This window comes from Caretta caretta, chromosome 9, assembly GCF_965140235.1.
Source record: "Caretta caretta isolate rCarCar2 chromosome 9, rCarCar1.hap1, whole genome shotgun sequence".
NCBI lineage: Eukaryota > Metazoa > Chordata > Testudines > Cheloniidae > Caretta > Caretta caretta.
This window is the reverse complement of record NC_134214.1, coordinates 13,881,229-13,902,252: the sequence shown is the minus strand read 5'-3', so window position 1 is coordinate 13,902,252 and position 21,024 is coordinate 13,881,229. Positions and strand designations below refer to the sequence as shown.

The 21,024-nt window shown below is 39.8% G+C and overlaps 1 protein-coding gene across 3 annotated transcripts in view; it reads left to right on the top strand.

Annotated features, from left to right (window-relative positions):
- The window catches only part of NAALADL2 (N-acetylated alpha-linked acidic dipeptidase like 2), a 935,367-nt gene that overhangs the window by 511,070 nt on the left and 403,273 nt on the right, over positions 1–21,024 (top strand). For all 3 annotated transcript variants that reach the window (XR_012669850.1, XM_075132103.1, XM_048862820.2), the window contains one exon: positions 937–1,210. Coding sequence is in view for 2 of the 3 variants with exons in the window: in XM_075132103.1 (XP_074988204.1) it covers positions 937–1,210 (274 nt within the window). In the remaining variant the exon portion in view is untranslated. The remainder of the gene's footprint in view (positions 1–936; positions 1,211–21,024) is intronic.

Here is a 21,024-nt window from a genome sequence, read left to right as displayed (position 1 = left end):
TGCTCCAGATAGCATCGCCCTGTGCAAAGTTTTAATTATCATCCACTACTTTGTAGGGATTGTAATACTACAGAATTTAGAGCGATTCTTTTAAGTAGATGGAATATAAAATTAGCAGACTTTAGTTTAAAAAGAAAGTCTGGGCATAAATATTTAGAACTTGCTTTCACGTTCATCAGTGGATCAAAATGTGGAGACTTTCCCCATACTTCTCGAGATGCATAGAGTGAAATTCTGACCCCTACTGAAGTCAAAACAGCTTTGGGAGCTTTGTCACTGACATTGGTGGGGCCAGGATTCCATCTCTGATTTCTATTGCAAGCTCAGTCAGTTAATCGCAGTGTGATAATAGATAAGTTATTTACCCCCTCTGTGACTCAGTTTGCCCATTTGTAAAATGTACCTAATTTATAAGGTTTTGTGAGATGGAATTAATGGTTCTAATGTTTAAACCCATAAATGAAAGTTACTTTATAAATGTTAAATATCAAATTATATTGTTTAGAATCGATCTGGTTTGAGGTTAATACGTAAATATTTCCTCTGAACATACTTTTGTAGCCAGGCTAGCTAAAAGCCAGCACCCAGAAATTTAACAAGCAGATACTTCAGCATGGAAGTGCAAATTCTACTTGTAAATATTGAATGCTTTACAATTTATACCATGATTTGAAATCACTTCTGTGGGATTTTGGAATTCCAATAGGATATTTTTCTTAAAAGACAAAAATTATTATTCTCCACAAAGAGTTTTATTTTTCTGATGACTGATAGGAATTACATGCAAAGAGAATGAAAGGTGCTTTGTTGTATTGTATGGTAATCTATCATGAATTCCTTGGCTCACATTAATGAAATTGTGAACTGCTATATCTGTACAAGATGAATGTAGATTTGAAAAAATGTACTATTTCTGTTTTTTTTTCCCACCCCCAGAGATTTGATACAGTTGCCTAGGAAAGAAGAAGATACAGACATTGCAATGAAACTTCTGGTTCAATGGACGTCTTGTGGCCTTGAAGATGTTCAGCTCGTAAATTACTCTGTCTTGCTTGACCTGCCAGGCTCTTCTTCAAATACAGTAACTTTGAAAAATAGTGGTGAATGCTTTTATCCTAGTGGACAGAAGTGTTACAGGGAGACCAAAAAGCTTCACAGCCAAGACCTTCTGTACTCATACGCTGCTTACTCTGCCAAAGGAACTCTCGAGGTAATACAGTCATTTGTCTTTGTGATTTACAGTGAAATAGAATTAGAAAACAGCTTCCATCTGTCTTTAACTGGCAAGTCATGGGAATAATGGTGAAAACCTCAGACTAGAGATGAGCAAACAGATTCAGGTAAATAAGATGTGGCCCTCAGCTCAGACCTTGAAATGATCTGTTATGTTGTATTTTTATAATTAAACCTCAGCAGTCTCTCAGCTGGTGGGCTTATACATCCTGGTTTTAGCTGGGTATAAGAGTCTGAGAGAGCTTTGTCTAGAACTTTGTCTTCTCCCTATGCTTGTGTGAAGCAACTGCTGAGCAAGCCCTGCTAACTAACTTTTGAGGAAGGCACACAGAGAAGGGAAGATGAGTTTCTTTGCAATGAGATCTGGTTTGAGGACAGGATTAGGTGCCAGAAACTCATGAATTATAATCCTGGGCCTTGGGCAAGTCATTTAACATCCCTGCCTCAGTTTCCACATGGGGATTATAATTCTTACTTGCCTAGCCAACAGGGATGTTGTGAGGCTGCATAAATGTGTGTAAAGTGCTCTGAAGAAGGCAAACACAATAAAAATTCCACTGTTATATCTTTCTCCTCTCCACTTCATGATGTGTCACACACTATGAAGCAGACTCTATTTATCTTTTTTATTTCCCCATGCTTCAAAAATAAATTTAGTTTGTTTTCATGACTAAAATATTAATAGACCAAAGAAGTGTGGCTAGGAAGTTGAGTTTGGGGGGATTCCACCCCTCCCTCACCTCCCTCTGAGCTTTATACTTTCTGAACATAGCCCATCATGATGAGGTTTATAATATATTAGGATATGTCTAGACAACAAAGAAAAACCCAGCCTCTGCCAGCTGACTTGGGCTCGGGCTGCGGGCTACTTCACTGCTGTGTAGACTTCTGGGCTTGGGCTGGAGACTGAGCTCTGGGACCCTCCCACCTCGCAAGGTCAAGCCCCGTGAGCCCGAGTCGGCTGGCATGGGCCAGCCACAGGTGTCTAGTTGCTGTGGAGACATACCCTTAGTGACATGGATACCATCAGTATGATACAGTTTTTGTAGATTTTGCTTGTATTGTCTTTGACAGTACTGAATTTTCAAAGTCCACATGACTTCTATTTCCTCTGGGTATTCCTTTCTTCTGTTCAACAGCTGATTGAGTAGACATTCCGAGCATCCTGTTGATAGGATGTAATGCACTGTGGGGGTCTTGTCAACTGGAAAAATTCAATATACGGTATCCCTTTGTTTTAATAAGCCCATAGCATTAATTGTAATGAGATAAAAATATAGTTGTGGTCTCTGAGATTAATCCCACAAATGTAAAGCTGTCCTTAACCAATAAGGGGCCTAATAAATTGCAGGCTAAAAGAGAGCTAGCCTCTCTGGGGACTAAAATGAAGACTCTTGCAAAATCAAAGAGGTTTTTACCAATGACATCTCACCACACAGCAATATAAATTATATTTCAAAATAGTTCTTTATACTAGGAATTCTGCATAATGAAGCAGGACACAGAGACTACGTAGACATTAGTGGTGATTGAACTCTGGATCTTGCAGCAGGAAAAGCAAAAGACACACCTTTATCAGTTGAGCCAAAGGAATACTTTAGCTATTATCAGGGTTTAAGATCAGCAACTAGAGATATGATCATTGGATTATATGTATGTTGTTTTAGAAAGGCTAGACCCCAATGGATTATATGCATTGCTCTTAGAAAAGCCTTTCCTCAGTGTCTATAGGTCCACAAAGTGCAAGTCCCATTGGTGATAATGAACCATGACCACATATATATTTATCTAGACATTTTTATCAGCAGTGATCTAACCTTGAACTTGGAGTGCCTAAAGCACAAATCACTAATGTTTGAGCTAAATGTGCAGGTATCTTAAAGTGTGAGTAGCAGGTTGTCGTTGTTACTAAGATAACCCAGTAGAGGGAGACATGATCACATGAAGTAAGCCAGCAAATTACATTTATTTTGGATGTCACACAGCCTGGCTATGATTGAAACATCATAGGGATTTTTTCTGTTAAAAGATACTTTGTAACAAACTTGCCATAATATGGAATATTTTAATTTCCAAAACCTAATTCAAATTCTTAGCAGGGGCTAGCTTGACATAGAATTTATGGTCCATAAATAAACATGAGTTTCTAATACCAATGATATTTGTTTGAACTTCTAGAAGATAGAGCAATTAAAGAATTCTTAAATTGTAGTAGCCAGACTACCAAAAGAGCTGCAGTCTTATTTTTGTTTTGACAAGGTTATTTGTAGAATAGCAGTGCTCCTTTTCTTTGAAGACCCGTCATGTCCATTCATCATATGGCCATTTTATATGAGCTGTCCAATTTGTACTTTCCGTAACGGCCTAAATAGCATTTGTGATATCGGAAATCTACTTTGAAAGCCAACTTACTGGAATGTGATTGATGGCATGCCTTGCTACCTCTCTGTAATTCACTATGCACTGGAAAGGTGACACTGTTTACCCCATCATAACGAGAAGCAGGTCACGGTAGGGTTCTGAACAGAGCTGCCGTGTCAGCTGTGAAATACATATTACAGTGCTTATGTAAATAAATTAGCATAAACCAGGTCATCTTGAAAAAACAATGACACTTGTGTAATATATTTTTATTACACAATTTAATCGCAAGGTTAAACACTTTGCCTATTTGGTGAAAATAGGGAAAGAAATCTGGCTAACTACAGATTATATTAAAAGAGGAAATTACATTGCATCTAAATTATGCATTTGGAGTTAAATTTACCCCTTTTCTGAGACATCCAGCACATAGTTAATACACCACCTAAGCCAAGTAGAGCTTAAATATGACTCAAGTGGTACATAGACGCTTTGGTGGTTCTCGAACCACGGGTGAATTTCATCCCGATTCTGATCCTGTGAAGTGCTGAAAACCTTGTAGCACCAGGTTCTTAATTCACATGCTCGTTAAAGAGCCTTGGATAGAAACACAGGTTGGAGATAAATTATTTTAACATAAGTAAAGACAATTTGGTTTATGGTTAATTGCCCAAAATCTTTCCTAATGCAGAATTAACGTTGCCCAGTAGTGCTCGTGCCTTTCCAGAATGTGGAAATAGGACAAAGAGAATGAAGGTAATGAAAACTTAAAAACAATGCAACCTTAACTCTGCCCTGTTGAATTACGAATGATTCAGTAAAGGGGGTTGTTGGTGGCGGGATGCCATAATAAGTACACATGCAAAAGTTCTAAGAGAATATGCCATTATTTGTGTTGTGTTCCAGAGTTTTCAATGAACTCCAACTGTGTTCACTGTATTAGGTGTAGCTGTATTGAATGGTTGCGGGAGATTAATTGGAGTATCTTGGCAGAGGTTATAACTATGATGTGAGGAGAGGGATCAAGTATGCCTCATTTCAAAGCTGAATTTTGTAGGTTGCATCGATAGAGGTGCACAAAGATGTCTTCTTGCCATGGGAATTGTCTGTAATCTGTTGGGATATGTGTCCGTCATCTCCAGAGCTTCATGAGGCAATGTGTCGGAAGGAATGCCCTGAGTGAAGAGGTGGTAACGTGTAAAAGCCTGAGATGGTTGTATGGCGTAGCACTGATATTTGAATGAAGGCCAGGTGTATGTAGCTTTTGTTTGCTATGCCTACCCTAAACCTAAATTCTGATGTAGCTCAGAGAAGGTGTTAAACTTAATCCTACAGTACTCGTGCTCTGTAGCCTCTGCAAAGGAAGAGTGCTAGTATGTACGGGGGCACAAACCTCAGTGCGGGCTAGCTGCCCCAGTACAAGCGCACCGGAAATCCCTGCGTACTTCCTCTGGTCGCTACTCCACACTGAAGGTTGTGCCTTCACATCTTCACAACTATTGTCTGCTACCTGAGCTAGCCAGACTAAGACTAGCATGGAGATGCCCAGGACCGGCTCTAGGCACCAGCAAAGCCAGCACATGCTTGGGGGGGGCACAATTCCAGGGGCGGCATTCCAGCCATCCTTTTTTTTTTTTTCCCCTTGGGCAGTTGCGCTCTTGGAGCTTGGGGCAGCAAATTTTTTGCTTGGGGTGGCAAAAAACCTAGAGCCGGCCCTGGATATGCCTACCTGCAGTCATACTGTTTGGGTGCAGCTCAGGTTCAGTAACCACAGCAAATCCCCTTGAGCCATCTAGTTAGAGTGAGACAACACTGACTGCAAATCGTCTGGCTTCAACTGAGCCCTAGTCTTGTTGCGTATGCACATTTCATTCTTTTATGCATTTTAGTGTCTACTAACATGGAGTTAGAAATTTCCTCCCAGTAACTTTTTCACTATTGCTTCCCCAGACAGACAGTGGGTGCCATGCACTAGTTGAGATAAATCCCAAGTGACTGAGATTGGTTTGGGGAGGATTAGAGCTATAGTTTGAGTCCCAGGTGTACCCCAAAGAAATCACCTGAATTTATGGAAACAGCTGACCTTCTGTTTAAGGGGCAATATATCTTGAGAGCTCCTTGTTCAAATGATTGCATATTTGAACTGTTAACTCTATCCTTCACCCCCAAGAAGCACAGCAAATTTCAAGACCATCTGAAAAAGCACATGGCTTTTAAAGAACAGCTGTCCTTTAAACAGAAAGCGACGCTCAACCCTAATGATAGCAGAGCTGCCACTCTGCTATAATTATACGCAGAAAGCTGTGTAAATGCAACGTGACGGTTATACAGTTAAACTCATGATCAGGAAGTACAAAAGTTATCCTCACAATGACAGCCTTCACAAAGGCGTGTTGCACATTCTGTTGTTTTTTATGGTATCTGTTTAAGGCATAACTGTTCCTGTTTCAGACTACACATTTCACTAGAAAAAGAAAAGAGAACATTGTGTGCTGCAGCCAGAGCAACGTTGCTGGTAGAACTTTAACTTTTGAGGGGTAGATTTTCAAAGGCACAAATGGCAATTAGTAGAAAATATCACTCTTAATCTCCTGCTTTTTTTTTTTGTATTCTTAACTATGCTACCTGAATGCTTTCCCGCCCCCTCTAACTTACTAGGTATTCTTAAAGAATAAAAAGGACCAAAAGTCTTCAGCTATTCAGCTGCAGTGTTTGCAATCTCCTTTAAAAAGAGCTACTGGGTTGGTGGACTTACAAATTCTGATTATGGGTCTTGTAAACTTGTTGGACCAATCAGTGAACACTTACATAACTGTGCACTTAATCAGGCATGCACCAATGTCTCTGTGCTGCTTAGGAATGGATGAGAAAGAGCAGTGCTGATCCACTGGTGGGGACTGCTAAGCATGGTGCGTTGTTCATAGTCCAGTGCTGTGAAATAAATGGAAGGGTGAAGGCACTGCAGGTTGATGGAATGATGGGGACACTGCATTAAGTTCAATCCTAGGGTAAGGCCGGGTCTCCACTTAAAAGTTAGGTTGACATAGCAACGGCGCTCATGGGTGTGAATTCACAGCAAGGTTGATGGAAGAATGCTTCCATCCAGCTATGATCATTCACTGAACTGGCATTCGTACAGCGATGGAAAAGCTCTTTCCGTCGCTGCAGGAAACATCGTAGCTACAGCACTGTATCTTGTGCTGCTGTGGTGCCCGTATGATAGACGTATTATAGGCTTGACAAAGCCCTGGCTGGGATGATTTAGTTGGGGGATTGGTCCTGCTTTGAGCAGGGAGTTGGACTAGATATTCTATGACATGGCCTAAGAAGTCAGAAGTCAATAGTTGCACCACTTTTAATGAGGACTGAATTTTGCTCACTCTAGTCACTGAAGCACTGAGAAAGCCACCTGGAAGAGAGATTGTTTCATGGGAACCAGTGGAATTATTTCTGTCGGTGTTTGGCCCTTAGACATAATTTTCTCTTAAATTATGTAGGATGGACCAGGAAAATTATGGAGGGGAAGGAGACTAAAGATAATCTAGGTGTGCCACAAAACTAAACCAATATGTTGCCTCAGTTTTCAATAACACTGATAATATGGAACATGGGTATGAAGGCAGGATGGCTGATGGAAATGAGTGGATAGAAATGGAACTTATGACATCTGAGGTGGAAGAAAAACTTAGGGCATGTCCTCACTTACAGCACAGCTGTGCCACTGCAGCGTGTGTGATGAAGACGGGGAGAGACCTCTCCAGTCGGCATAAAAAACCCACCCCAGCTATGGTGGCGGGAGAAGCTCTCCCACTGACGTAGCGCTGTGCACACTAGCGCTGGTGTAACTGATGTTGCTCAGGGAGTGGAATATTCACACCCCTGGGTGATGTGAGTTTTACCAACATAAGTGGTAGTGTAGACATAGCCTTAGAGCTCAATGCACCTAAATCAGGAGGATTGGAAAATACATGAAAAATCCTTGCTCCAAGACTAACAAGCTGTTCAGGGGTAAAACCTGATGACTGGAGAATAGCTAATGTTGTTTCACCTATATTTAAGAAAGAAGACAAAAGTGATCTGCACAGTTACAGACTTGTTAGTCTAACCTCAGTAGTATGCAATGTTTTAGAACAAAATATGAAGGATAGAATAATTGCATTCATGGAAGTAAAAGGAAAAGGGGATGAAATGCAACACGGGTTTACCAAAGGTAGATTGTGTCAGACTAATCAGATTTCCTTCTTTGAGGAAAATAACTAATTTTTTTTTAGATAAGACAATTGATGAGGTTACAAGTTTAATAAAGCTAATAGTGTAGATCTAATATACTTAGACTTCAGTAAAACATTTGACATGGTACCACGGGAAATTATTAGTTCTACTCAAGAAGATGGGGATCAATATGAGAATTGTAAGGTGGATAAGGAACTGGTTAAAGGGGAGGAGGCAACAGGTTGTGCTAAAAGGTGAATTATTGGACTGGAGCGAGGTTACTAGTGGAGTTCCTCAAGGATTGGTCTTGGGACCAATCTTAATCAAAATGACCTTGGAACAAAAAGTAGAAATGTGCTAATGGAATTTGCTGATAATACAAAGTTGGGAGGCCTTGTCAATACAGAGGAGGATCAGAATATTATACAAGAAGATCTGAATGATCTTGAAGACCTGAATGACGGAAATAGGAGGAAATTCAGTAATATGAAGTGAAAAGTTATGCATTTTGGATCTAATAATAATAAGATCTGTGACAAGCTGGGGACTCATCAGTTGGAGGTGACAGTGGAGGAGAGACACCTGGTGTTTTGATCAATCACAGGATGACTGAGCCCTGCATGTGATGAAGCTGTGAAAAAGGCAAATATGATACTAGGATGTATTGGGTGAGGCATTTCCAGTAGAGAAAGAGAAGTATTAATGACATTGTACTAGTCTCTGGTAAGACCTCATTTGGAATACTGTGCAGAATTCTAGTCACCCATGTTGAAGAAAGATGAATTTAAACCGGATCAGGTGCAGAAAAGAGTTATTCGGATAATCCAGGAAATGGAGGGCCTATTTTATGAAAGGAGACTTGAAGAGTGTGGCTTGTTTAGCCTAGCAAATCAAAGGCAGAGAAGGGATATGATTGCTTCCTATAAATACATCAAAGTGGAAAACACCAGGAAGGGTGAAGAGCTGTTTAAGCTAAAGGATGATATTGCTACAAGAACAAATGGGGACCAATTAGCTGTGAACCAAATTCAGGCTGGAAATTAGAAGAAAGTTTCTAGCCATCGGGGTGAGGTTCAAGAACAGCCTCCCAATAGGAGTTGTGGGAGCAAACAACTTAATTAGTTTTAAGAGAGAGTTGGACAAATTTATGCGTGGTATTGTGTTACAGGTTTGCTTGTGATGGTGGGGGGCAGGGTTCAGCAACCTTGCTGATTCCTTCCGGTTTGTCTTATGTTCCTAAAAATTTGTGCTTCAGGGTTTCAGCTGGCCTCTTGCAGAGGTCAGGAAGGGATTATTCCCTGCCACACACACACTATGGTAAATGTTTGTTGAGTTGGGTTTTGAGCGCCTTCCTCTTGAAGCATCAGAGATGGCCACAGCTGGAGATGGGACACTGGATAGGATAGGATAGTGCTCTGAAGTGGCACTGAGCATTCTCTCTCTCTCTCAGGTGCTTGGCAGGTTGGTTCTTTGTCAAAGCTCAGGGTCTAACTGATCAAGATTGTGGAGTTGGGAAGGAATATTCTCTCAGGTCAGATTGGCAGTGACCTTGGGGTATTTTCCCTTTCTGCTGCAGCATGGGGTGTGGCTCATCTGCTGGGGTTAACTGGGTATATCTCATATAATCAATTCCCTGCCGTTGCAGGGGCTTCAGGCACTGGTGCACCTCGGTTCCTCCTATTCTCTGCATGTGGCATGTCTCCTGAGGGCTGTAGTACTTGTGGTCTAATTTGGGTTGTTGGGTTTAGTGTGAGAGTGCTGAGTAGAGTTGGTGGCTGGTGTTGTGTAAGACAGACTGGATGATCTGATGGTCCCTTCCAGCCTTGAACTCTGATACTTCTTGTCAGTGCAGACATAGAGATTATACCAAACTATGTGGAAGCCTCTCTGCACCATGGCTGAATATGCCCTGCTTGCTCAGTGGTAACAAATTGGCTTCTTTCAGCAGCTTGTAGCTGTTTGAAACAAATGTGAGCACATGGGTAACACATCTGTTTTAACTAGAGCTGGGCAAATAACTCCTCTTTTTTTTCAGTTTGGTAGTTCCAAATGTATTTTTTTTTTTGTGAGGATCAAACTGATTTTGGATTTTTTGGTGACACAAAAAAATCCATTTGGGGTCTGTTCGAGAGTGTGAATTTGAACCTGTCTTTCTCACATCCCAGGTGTGTGCCCTAACTACTGGGCTAAAATTTATAAGTTGGGGTGGGCAGCAGGAGCATCCCTCCTCCTCCTTTGCCTGTATTGCGAATGGCTGAAACGATTCATGTCAAATTTGTGAATAGATTTGGGATGAGCAAAATTGCATTTTTAATCTAATAAACTCTGAAATAAAATTGTCCAGCTCTCATTTAAAAGTACACATGTAGGCTTAAGGAAATTTTCAAGTGAGCGTTCTAGTATGCAATTTTCTCATGTTATATTTGTGTTAAATAGCAATTTTTCTCAAGCCGTGCAAAGATGCGAGTCCTTAAGAGTATTTTCAGGCCACATTTCACATTTCAAACCTCAGTTTATTCTTCCTCTCTGGTGGGACTTCTGTTGGTTTTGTTTTAAAATGAAGTAAAGTGTGTGGGGTTTTTGTGGTGGTGCGTGGGTTTTTTTGTTGTTTGTTTTCTCTAGTTTCAGTACTCAGAAATGATTTGAAGGAAATTTGTTCAAACTTTAACAAAAAATGTCACCTCCAGACAGAGAGCCAATATGGAAAATGTCACATCAAAAGATGAAAGTTGTGACTGTGAAAACAGGGGCTTATAATAGAAACCATTTTGGAACTGTTGCTAAAGCTAGTGTTATCAGAACTGTATATAGTAAGAAATGCTGTATTTATTCAACCCTGAATTCCTGTCACTCTAAGCAACTGCACAACTTGCAATCTAAAAATTAAATAACCTTTAGAGTAAACAGCTCTTGAATTGTCCCTTCAAAACTGTGGTATTTATGGATGATGATAAAATACAATAAGACATCACTTGCTTCTGTTCCTCAGAAAATAAGGATAGTAAATGCTAAAAATTTAGGAACACTGTCAATATAAAGTCACTGTAGTTGGAGACAGATTACATATTATCTTGCCCTGACATTCTTGCCTATTAGATATTTAATCCCCTACCACAGGGAGCAGTAAGGCTCTCATACTGTTTTATTGGCCATAATAATCTGACCCTTGCTCTACCAGCAATATGTCAGTCTGCATGAGAACGTGAAATAAACACACTATAAAAATAAACATTTTGGATCACTGCACTGAATATTAATTTTAAGGGCTTGGTAGGCAGGAAGAAAGAAGCAAATATAAATAACAGTGGAATGTGCTGTGAATTAGAGCTGGACACTCAAAAAGATAAGCAGTGGGATGTTTTATTCTTTGATGCAGCATGATATATCATGGCAGAGGGAGCCTTTAACCGTATGTCCTATCGTGCATGTTATTTAGACATATTGTCACTGACTCTAAAAAAGAAATAGCTGTTCTGTACTATTACAATGGTATCAAATCTGTGGATACTTTTCTACAAGATAGCTGTTCTCTATCTAGGAGAGAAAAAAAAGCACATTTTTTTTTATTCTTTGAAATAATGACAACATTGATAAAAACTGTAATTTCCAACCTATTAGGACAAGACGACAAAGTCAGCAACGTAAGTCGTCTTAGATTACCACTTGAGGACACTACCAATCAGTTTTTATTAAGGGGAAAATACAGAAGAATGTGTTTTAAGCTAAGCGGATCAAGAAGAGAACTAGTTTTATAGCTTCGTTCATAAAAGGAATTCTTAAAATACACACAGAAGACTTGATGCTTTCAAAGTATCAAGTGACAAATAGTTCAGAATAGTTCTGCTGAGGATAGATTTCACTGAACTTTCTAAAAGCTTTACTACATGTTTTTCTATAAGAAGGTGGGTGGTGGCCTGTTTACAGACTGCATTCAGGAGTGGTTATAACCATGGAAAGCCATAAGCTCAAAGCCATTATAGGAGCTGAAACAACTAAGCTGGAATATTTGAAACAAACAGCTAACACAGCCTCTCCTAGTGAGGACTATTTTTGGCAAACGTCTCTTGAAAATCTTTCAGAGAAAGATGAAGAAACCAGCAGAACGTAGTCTCAATATTGATACAGTTGCACCAAGATATACATAAACTGGACCAAATTCTAAAAAAAACCCAACCCCCAGATAGGCCAGTGTTTGGCATCAAGGTGCAGTTTGGATGAGCAGGTGCTGTCCAAATTCCTGAGTCTGCAAACTGGACTGGAAGAGTCATGAGAAGAGGTGCTGTCTCATGTCTTCCATCACTACTTCTGGTTGTGGCTAGACATACCTCAGAAATGCACTTCTTGCTGTGGGTCACAGTTCTGGTTCCAGTCCCAGCAGGATTCCACAAGTTAAAAATAGAAAAAACGTGTAAACAACTGGGGGGACGGGAGAGATAGCTCAGTGGCTTGAGCATTGGCCTGCTAAACGTAGGGTTGTGAGTTCAATCCTTGAGGGGGCCATTTGGGATCTTGGGCAAAAATTGGGGATTGGTCCTGCTTTGAGCAGGGGGTTGGACTAGATGACCTCCTGAGGTCTCTTCTAACCCTGATATTCTATGATTCTATGAACTCCGAGCTTAAAAGTTTGGTTTGATATGAGAGAGCTCCCATACACACACACACACACTGTCTCTACTATTAACTATAAATAAATCTAAAGACTAAAGTGTCTTGTGTCTGACTTTCATAATAAATATGCAGTACTCTCTTTCTCATTCATTAGGGGCCTTAATAAGTGAATTAGTAATGAGAAATATCAGTCTTGTTCCCATTAGTCATATGTCCCTGTACGTTGCAGTTCAAAGAGGAGATGATTAAATACCATTATGGGGTGGTGTTGCAAGGTGCTTCCCCCTCCTCCCCCTGCCCCACCCTGTGCAAAATTATGCCACCATTCAGAGATGAATCAACATTGCACCCTCTGTCCTCTACAGACTGAGAGACTACTTTACCCTAGCACTTTCTAGGGGAAGACCAGGTGGATGAGGGAGAAGGCTAGGCCATATTCTCAACCCTCCTCTGCTCCAGCCAGCCAAGCTGACGGGGCCTGGAGGAGAAAGCATGCTGCACTGACCTCTAGGAGGGAGGTTGCCACTTGATTCAAGCTAATGCCCCTCAGTCATGATCTGATCGTAAAAGTATTTGTAGAGGATTAAAATAGGATGAAAATCTAGAAATAAAATATCAGTAAATAAGACTTTTAACTAAGACTTCAATTCCTGAGGATTTTTTAAAAAATATCCATGTTAGTGCTAGCATTTACCTCTTAAAATAGACTTTTAAGCCCAGAAGGGCCCATTATAATCATCTTCTCTGTCCTCCTGCATAACCCAGCCCATATAATTTCATCCATTTACTCCTGTGGGGAGCCCAAAAAATGATGTGGATCATTTCAAACTTAAATGTTTCACTGAATATATTGTTACTGTTATTATAGGTCTGTGACTGTACAATGATCACCCTTTGAAAACCAAAAAAATATGCAAAACTTTCCGGCTTTGTCTTAAATAAATATATGTAATGTACAGGGAAATCTGCAAACACTGAGGTGACCTCATCTAATATTTATATAAGGCAAAATTGGTAAGTATTTTTAAGGATGACCATGGTACAAAGTTTGTGATGTTTATCAAATTTACAATCCAATTTTGCACCCAATGCAGAGACTAAGACAAATGATGTTTGTAGAATTTCAGGAATAGGACTTTTTTGATGTTGAATGATAGATTATTAGGGAAATTTGCAGCTTAATCAGAATTTATATGTGTGCATATTAAGTTCTTTGCTTGTAGTGAGAGGGTTTTCTGTTTCCTGACAGTTTTGCACTCATTTACTTTGGATTATTCTTTGGTCAAGATCATGTGGGTCGTAAAAAGAGGGCCAAGAAGAACTTGGGTTAGGTTTTCTTCAGTGTATTCAGGAGATGACAGTTCTGTAATAATGTCCCTAATTATTCTAAGGGTGGCAGGTAATTATCTTACCATTAAATATTGCCTGTGTCTAAGTATGCGTGCAGTAAGTCTCCTGCTTGCCTCAAAAATCTACCACTATTGCTGGAAACAATGTAATGTAATCACATCACACCGTGCACTTGCTGCAGACAGGGTACCCTTCCCACTCAGATCTCCCTGTCTCACATGAAGGTGGACTAGCTACATCCCCTCTGTGCTCAAAATGTAGAAGAACCTTCCTGTTTGTAAGAAGGGGAAGGTCTGTGTCAGAATGTGTAACACTTGTCTTTCCTTTCCCCTCCTCTTCTCCCCATCTTGTATCTGTGGCACCAGCAATAAATCCATCTAATGCATACTCAGTCTACATTCACTTGTCCACAAAGTCCCTTAACTATTCTAATTCTCACACCATGCCCACCGCTGTGGTATCTGCGTGCCTGTCTTTTGATTGGTGATCCCACCATCAGGGGCATCTTCCTCTGTGTTGGGGAACTGCCCCATGACAGAGGATCCCAATAGCAGGGGAGGTTGACTGGAGGGTAAGCAGGGTGTCCGTAGCAGGTGCAGAGGAACAGGGTCTCTGAGCCTCTAGTGAATCATCAGATATCTGTTGGCCCTGGGACCCATACACCCTCCCTCTCATTGACAGAGTGACTTGGGAAGAACATGCAGATACAGTTGTCTTCCTCAGCGCCATACTCCAGTATGTTTTTCTGCCAGAGGTAGCCCTCTTTCTTCTACCCATTGGTATTTCCCATTAAAATATGCATTTAATAATTGTAAATAGTTAAACCAGGCAGTTTACTTAGGCTTATGCTAACCCTCAGGAGTTCAACAAAACCAGTATATGTAAATGGAATGCCACACACTTGTCTCCTTTAACTAGCATATGTCAGGGAGATGATGCTGAAGACCAGATGGCATGAGAGTTAATGTAAACTCTTTTCAGGATTCAAATGTTGCTTTAGGGGATAACTCCTGCCAGGACTTGAAGACAAACTGGGTAACCTGCCTGGATGTTGCATGAGTGTCCTGGGGCCTTATCCACTCAAGAGACTTGCTAAATGAGTTGGATGATGTCAGAGGGTCAGGCTAACCTATCCTGGCACCTAGTCATCCTGGCCTCAGTTTCCTCTGTGGGTCTTCAGTAAATGCACACATTTCAAATAATGCCTGTCCTCCCCACACAACCTTTTGGGGTCTGGTTTAATGAGACATAACAAGAAATAAACAGTTCACTAGGTACAAGCAGTTCCTATCCTAGTCACGCTGTCCCTGAAAGCCCAGGTCCCACTAGCTGAGTGCAGGAACTTAGGTTCTTCCCCTGTTCCTCCCACTACTTGGCTCTCTCCAGCCCTAGCACAGTTCTAATCCAGAACTCCACTGTGTCTCCTGCTCCCTGCAGATCACAGTTGCTGTTCAATATGCTGCCCTTCTTATAGTAGGCCCTGCTTCCAGACTTCTCTCACATGATCCTTGATCATCTGACTCAGTCTCAGGCCAGAACTGTGGCCTTAACACCTTATAGGCCCAGATGGGTTTAGCCTGGATAACTGTCCAAAATATTGACAGGCATTTTGGCACAATTCAAGAAAGTAGTCACGTCTGCTTAGGGGAGGCACACACTACAAACATGTCAATGGTACAAGTGAGCTTAACAGGGCAGAGTTACAAGGAGAATGTGGCAGAATCCCATCCTGTGGCTGCCTGTATCCCCTGCTATCAGTCATCAAGAATAACGTGCTCATAGCGCAAGTATTTGCTATTTGAAGCACTCCAGCCATTCATTTGTTAAATCTGAAATCCTTTAGTAAAATAATCAATACAGAATACAGTACCGTAATTAATGACAGTGCTAAAAAATGAGTGTAGCTTTAAAATAGAATTGGAAAGCCAACATCAGAAGATAGTTATAGAAGACCTGTATGATCTGACTTTTTGCCACTTCTGTATAATGAAGGTACTATCTGATTCTCCAGACCACACTTTGTGTGTTTTTTGTAAGGGGACAAAGCTGTTTTCCAGAATTTTTAGTGACTGAAAAATACAAATATCTGTGTGATTAAACATCAAATAAAACTATGTTCTTCTCATGTTAAAATCTTATTTGATTATTGATTTGGTTGATAATTTATATAATATTAAATAAATGTTTGCAAAAAATATCTGTAACATAAACACTTGAATCCACTTTCAAAAAAATGGTTTCTGTTTTTCATCCAGTATTCTTTTTAATGCTTTTTAAAACATTGCCTTAGTGCTTTAAAACCATTTTCTAATGTTTTCACACACCCTTTTTCCTAAAGAAATGATTTGGTCCTATACTTTGTGTAATGATTTAAAGCAAGTAAATTCACATTAAATGTGAAAGTTGTCATTTCAGTTTTCAGAACTACCTTTTTGCTCATCTAGATTGATTAAAGCTGCTTTAACTTGCAGATTTATGTTTGCAGTGCTACATGATCATGCATCTCCCTGTCTGATTATATTCACGTGCATCATGTTTGGCCAGCCAATTCATGTACGCAGTTTTCTAAATAGGCTTGGCAGAATTGGATTTTTATAAATTTCAGTAGATAATATCAGTGTTTATTTTTAAGTTTTTACATTTTTCATCTATTTAAATTTTCACAGTCGCAGGAAACTGTGGGGTCAGACAATAATGTCTGTGGGGGCAGGGTCAGACAATAATTATTTGACAGTAGACAGATTCAAAAAGGTAAAACTTTCTAACTATTAAAACACAAATTGTATATTTTGACATGCAATGTTGACAAAGTAAATATCCACACATCAACTCTAATAAAAGTGGAAAACTAGGTAGAACTAATGGAAACTAGGTCAAATTACAGAGGATGAATATAAAAATAACAACACAATTGCTGAAGGATAAAAGTAGAAAGGCCAAAGCACACAATGACATTAAACTAGCTAGGGACATAAAGGGTAACAAGAAAACATGTTGGCAAATACTTAGGAGCAAGAGGAAGACCAAAGACAGGCAAAAGCCATTACTCAATGAGGAGGGAAAGAAAATAATAGAAAATGCAGCCATTGCAAAACTGTTAAATGCGTTCTTTGCTTCAGCTTTCACTAAAAAGGTTAGCAGTGATAATATCACTAACACAGCAAACATCAGTCTACATGGTGTAGGATCTGAGGCTAAAATAGGGAAAGGACAAATTAAGAGTTAGGTTTGTGCTGTAGACATACCCTAAAGGCCTTGTCTACACAGCCACTTTACAGCACTGCAACTTTCTCGCTTAGGGGTGTGAAAAAACACCCCCCCCCCGAGCGCTGCAAGTTTCAGCGCTGTAAAATGGCAGTGTCGACAATGTGCCAGCGGCGTCCAGTGCTGGGAGCTACTCCCCGCATGGGGATGGTTTTTTTACAGTGCTGGGAGAGCTCTCTCCCAGTGCTGGTGCCGTGACTACACAGCCATGTTAAAGTGCTACCGCGACAGCGCTTTTAATGTTGCTAGTGAAGATATACCCTTAGTCGACCTTTATTAGGTCAGTAATTACTGAGGCGGTGCATGTCCACACTGCCCTCCTTGAGTCAGTGGTGTGTGTCCTCCCCAGGAGTGCTTCCACTGACCTAAGAAGGGCACTGTGGGAGCTGAGAGCCTGGTCTCAGCTCTGCTGGCAGTTCCCTGCTAGGAGCCTGGCCGCCTCACAAGCTCACGGCCTTTGGACAGGCTGCTCCCCACTGGAAGTGGGGGGAAGCCACCTGGGGCTTCTCTCCTACCCATTCCCCTTTGAGAGCCGGGGGGGAAACCGCACAAGCCTTTTCCCCTACCCATTCCCTGCTGGGAACCAAGGGAAGTTGCCCAGGCCTGGGGAGCAGAGTCTAGCCACTCTGATTTCTCACCTTACCCCTGCAATGCCCCTCTGCCGTGTACATTGGCCAAACCAGACAGTCTCTACATAAAAGAATGAAATCAGACATCAGGAATGGTAACATATAAAAAGCCAGTAGGAGAACACTTCAGTCTCCCTGGACATTCAATAATAGATTTAAAAGTAGTCACCCTACAACAAAAAAACTTCAAAAACAGACTTCAAAGAGAAACTGCAGAGCTACAATTCATTTGCAAACTTACTACCATTAATTTGGGCTTGAATAGGGACTGGGAGTGGCTGGCTCACTACAAAAGCAATTTTCCCTCTCTTGGTATTGATACCTCCTCATCAATTATTGGGAGTCGACCACATCCACCCTGATTTAATTGGCCTTGTCATCACTGGTTCACCACTTGTAAGGTAACTCCCTTCTCTTTATGTGCCAGTATATTTGTTTGTATCTGTAATTTTCACTCCATGCATCTGAAGAAGTGGTTTTTACCCATGAAAGTTTATGCCCAAATAAATCTGTCAGTCTTTAAGGTGCCACCGGACTCCTCGTTGTTTTCTTGAAATAGTAGGTGATCTCTTCCTTTACACGTATGTGTAGCTATAGCTTTACAGATGCATATTATCTTTCTATCTATACACATACTCACATGTATATAACTATATATAATACAGTGTCAGTGTGTATGCATACACATACTTATACTTATGTGTGTGTGTAGAGTTGGCTGGAAAATGGAACGAAAGTTCTAAAATATTTAAATTGAGAAACATGTAAATGACCTTATTATGCTGAAATGTTCTGATAATATTGAAACATTATAATATAATAGTAAATATTATATGTAAATATAATATACACAATATAGAAGTAAAAATAAAAATAAGAAAGTTGACACAAAATGCTGTGAATTATTTCAAAACTTTTCAGTCAAATTTCATTGAAATTAAGTTGCCAGGAAACATTTCAATATTGCCAAAACATCATTTTCCCATGGAAAACTGCTCTGTTGAAATGTTTTCAACCAGCTCAAATTCATGCCTATATAACTACATACATTATACACCCCATCCTCAAACAATATATTATATTTATTTGTAAGGAAGTTGCAACACCTGAAGAGAACATTTTTCTCTTATGTGTTTATGAGATGGACTTTTGTGGGTTTTTCCTTTCGTTTTGATTAATTTATAGTGGCCATAAGTTCTAGTTTAACCTGTGTAATTGAGGGCCTTTTGCATTATATAAATAATTATTCCCGTATCAAGACAGGTGGTAACTTTAGGTTATTATTTCTGCTTAGGAAAGCATTATCACTGGCAATATATCAGTCCAGTAAATTGTTATAAGGAGAGAGATGCAAATTACAATGGGCCAACAGAGCAAAAAATAATTCAAGAGGTTAGAAGTTTATGTCAGACTAGTGAACTTTGGGAGATGGCTGATAATCAGACATTTCTTAGCAGAGTTTAAAGTCTTTAAAGTGAAAATTGCTGATGATGTGTTTAAGTCTGAAAATTCCCTATATTCTGCAATGATTTATAACAAAGACAAAGTTGTTTGTTTGAGAGACCCATTTATGTGTAAAAATTAAAGGTAATTACCCGAATGTAAATTCATCAGAGGTAGAAATGTCTGGTTTTAGCTTAAACAAGAAGCCAGAATTTGTATATTATATCTGTTTAGAAAAGATAGGGAAACAATGTTTTCCTCATTTTAAACTCAATTGTATTTTGTGTGTTCAAAAGTTTGAAACAAATATTAAGTTTGCCGTCAGCTAAGAAACTGTAGAAGAAAAGGACTGGGGACAGAGGAGCAGAGAGAAAAGAATAATAAATAAGTAGGATGAAAATATGAAGCATACAACAGAAAGAATAAAAAACAGATATCCAAAGATTACCGGGGGGAGTGCTCACTTATGTAGGTTTAGATATTGTGGCAGTTGTGCATCCCTAGTACATAGCACAGTTTCTTCCTCTTGGCTAGAAATATGTTTTGATTTTAATTCAGTAACCCTTGGAATTAAAAAAAAGAAAAAGAAAACTAGTATAAATGTGAAAAATATTCACAATGTCATTCTAAAAATTGGGAACAAGGAAAAACCTTGAACTTCGGGAGATTTTCCCTCAGTAGAATAATAAATGGCATGTAACTGATTAAAGATGTTTTCAAGGAGGTCAAAATATTATACAGATATGTAAGTTCAACCTACCGTGAAGGCCAAGTTCACTACCAAAACTTTCAGCTCCGGGAAATGCAACGTTGTTTTTGTCTTCCATAAAGCATTGGACTGTCTGTGCCTGAGCAGATTACTGATTTTAGGTGGGATGCAATGCTGTGTGCAGTTTTATATCTATTTTGGATGTGAAAAATCCCTTTCTACTCTAAACAGACATAATGGGCCAGATTCTAATACTCTTAGTCACATTCAGGAGAACCTTTTTCTACAAGAAGGTCCATTGAAGTCAATGAGACTACTCACTGAGTGAGATACTAATAACCTTGAAATAGCAGTGTAACCTGGTCCTATAAATCTTTTGTAGGATGTGCAATTATTCACAGATAGGAATAACGAGTATTTTATGAACTCACAGACTAGGGGACAAATTACTTCATGAAACAGGACACCATATCTATTCATACTGGCTTGCAAAACATAAGTATGTATAAATAAATTGATGAAGACTATAATACAGAGTTTTCAGTGTGATAGAACCTAGGGCTGCCCTCCTTGTTTCGTAAGGAGCAATAAGATGTCATAGCTATGACTGCTGCAATACAACCACAAGATAACAGAACCAAAAACCCTGGGATCCAAATACACCTAGACTTTGTAGTTCTGGTCCATCTTCAAGACATGTAAAGAGGAGCTGATAGAAGAGAAAGTCCTGGGTAGTTAGAAGTTGGAGGTTAAGTGGAGAGAGAGCAACCATATCTGATCCAGAGGGTAGCGATTGTTTTGCCTTAAAAAAAATAACCCTAACTCTGATCATTTTGAAGAATATGCTGAGACATTTTTATGGTTGTTGGATGTTCAACTACTGATTAAGGCTCCCAAGTCTATAATTTCCTGTAAATTTTCTAAAGTTTTCAGGACCTTTCTGCTACTAATGGCCTGAATCAAGTCTCATGCTGATTTTACATAAGTGCAACTCCACTGACACTAAGGTATCATGAAAGACGATATCATCATGGCATTGCCAAAAAAGGGTGATCTTACTCATTGCACAAACTATAGAGGTATTGTTCTACTACCAATCCTGGACAAAGTATTGGCTACCATCATGCTTAATAGAATAAAGAAGGCAGTGGATAAAATGGTATTAGAAGAACAAGGTGGGTTCCGTCCAGGTAGATTATGTTGTCAACAAATATT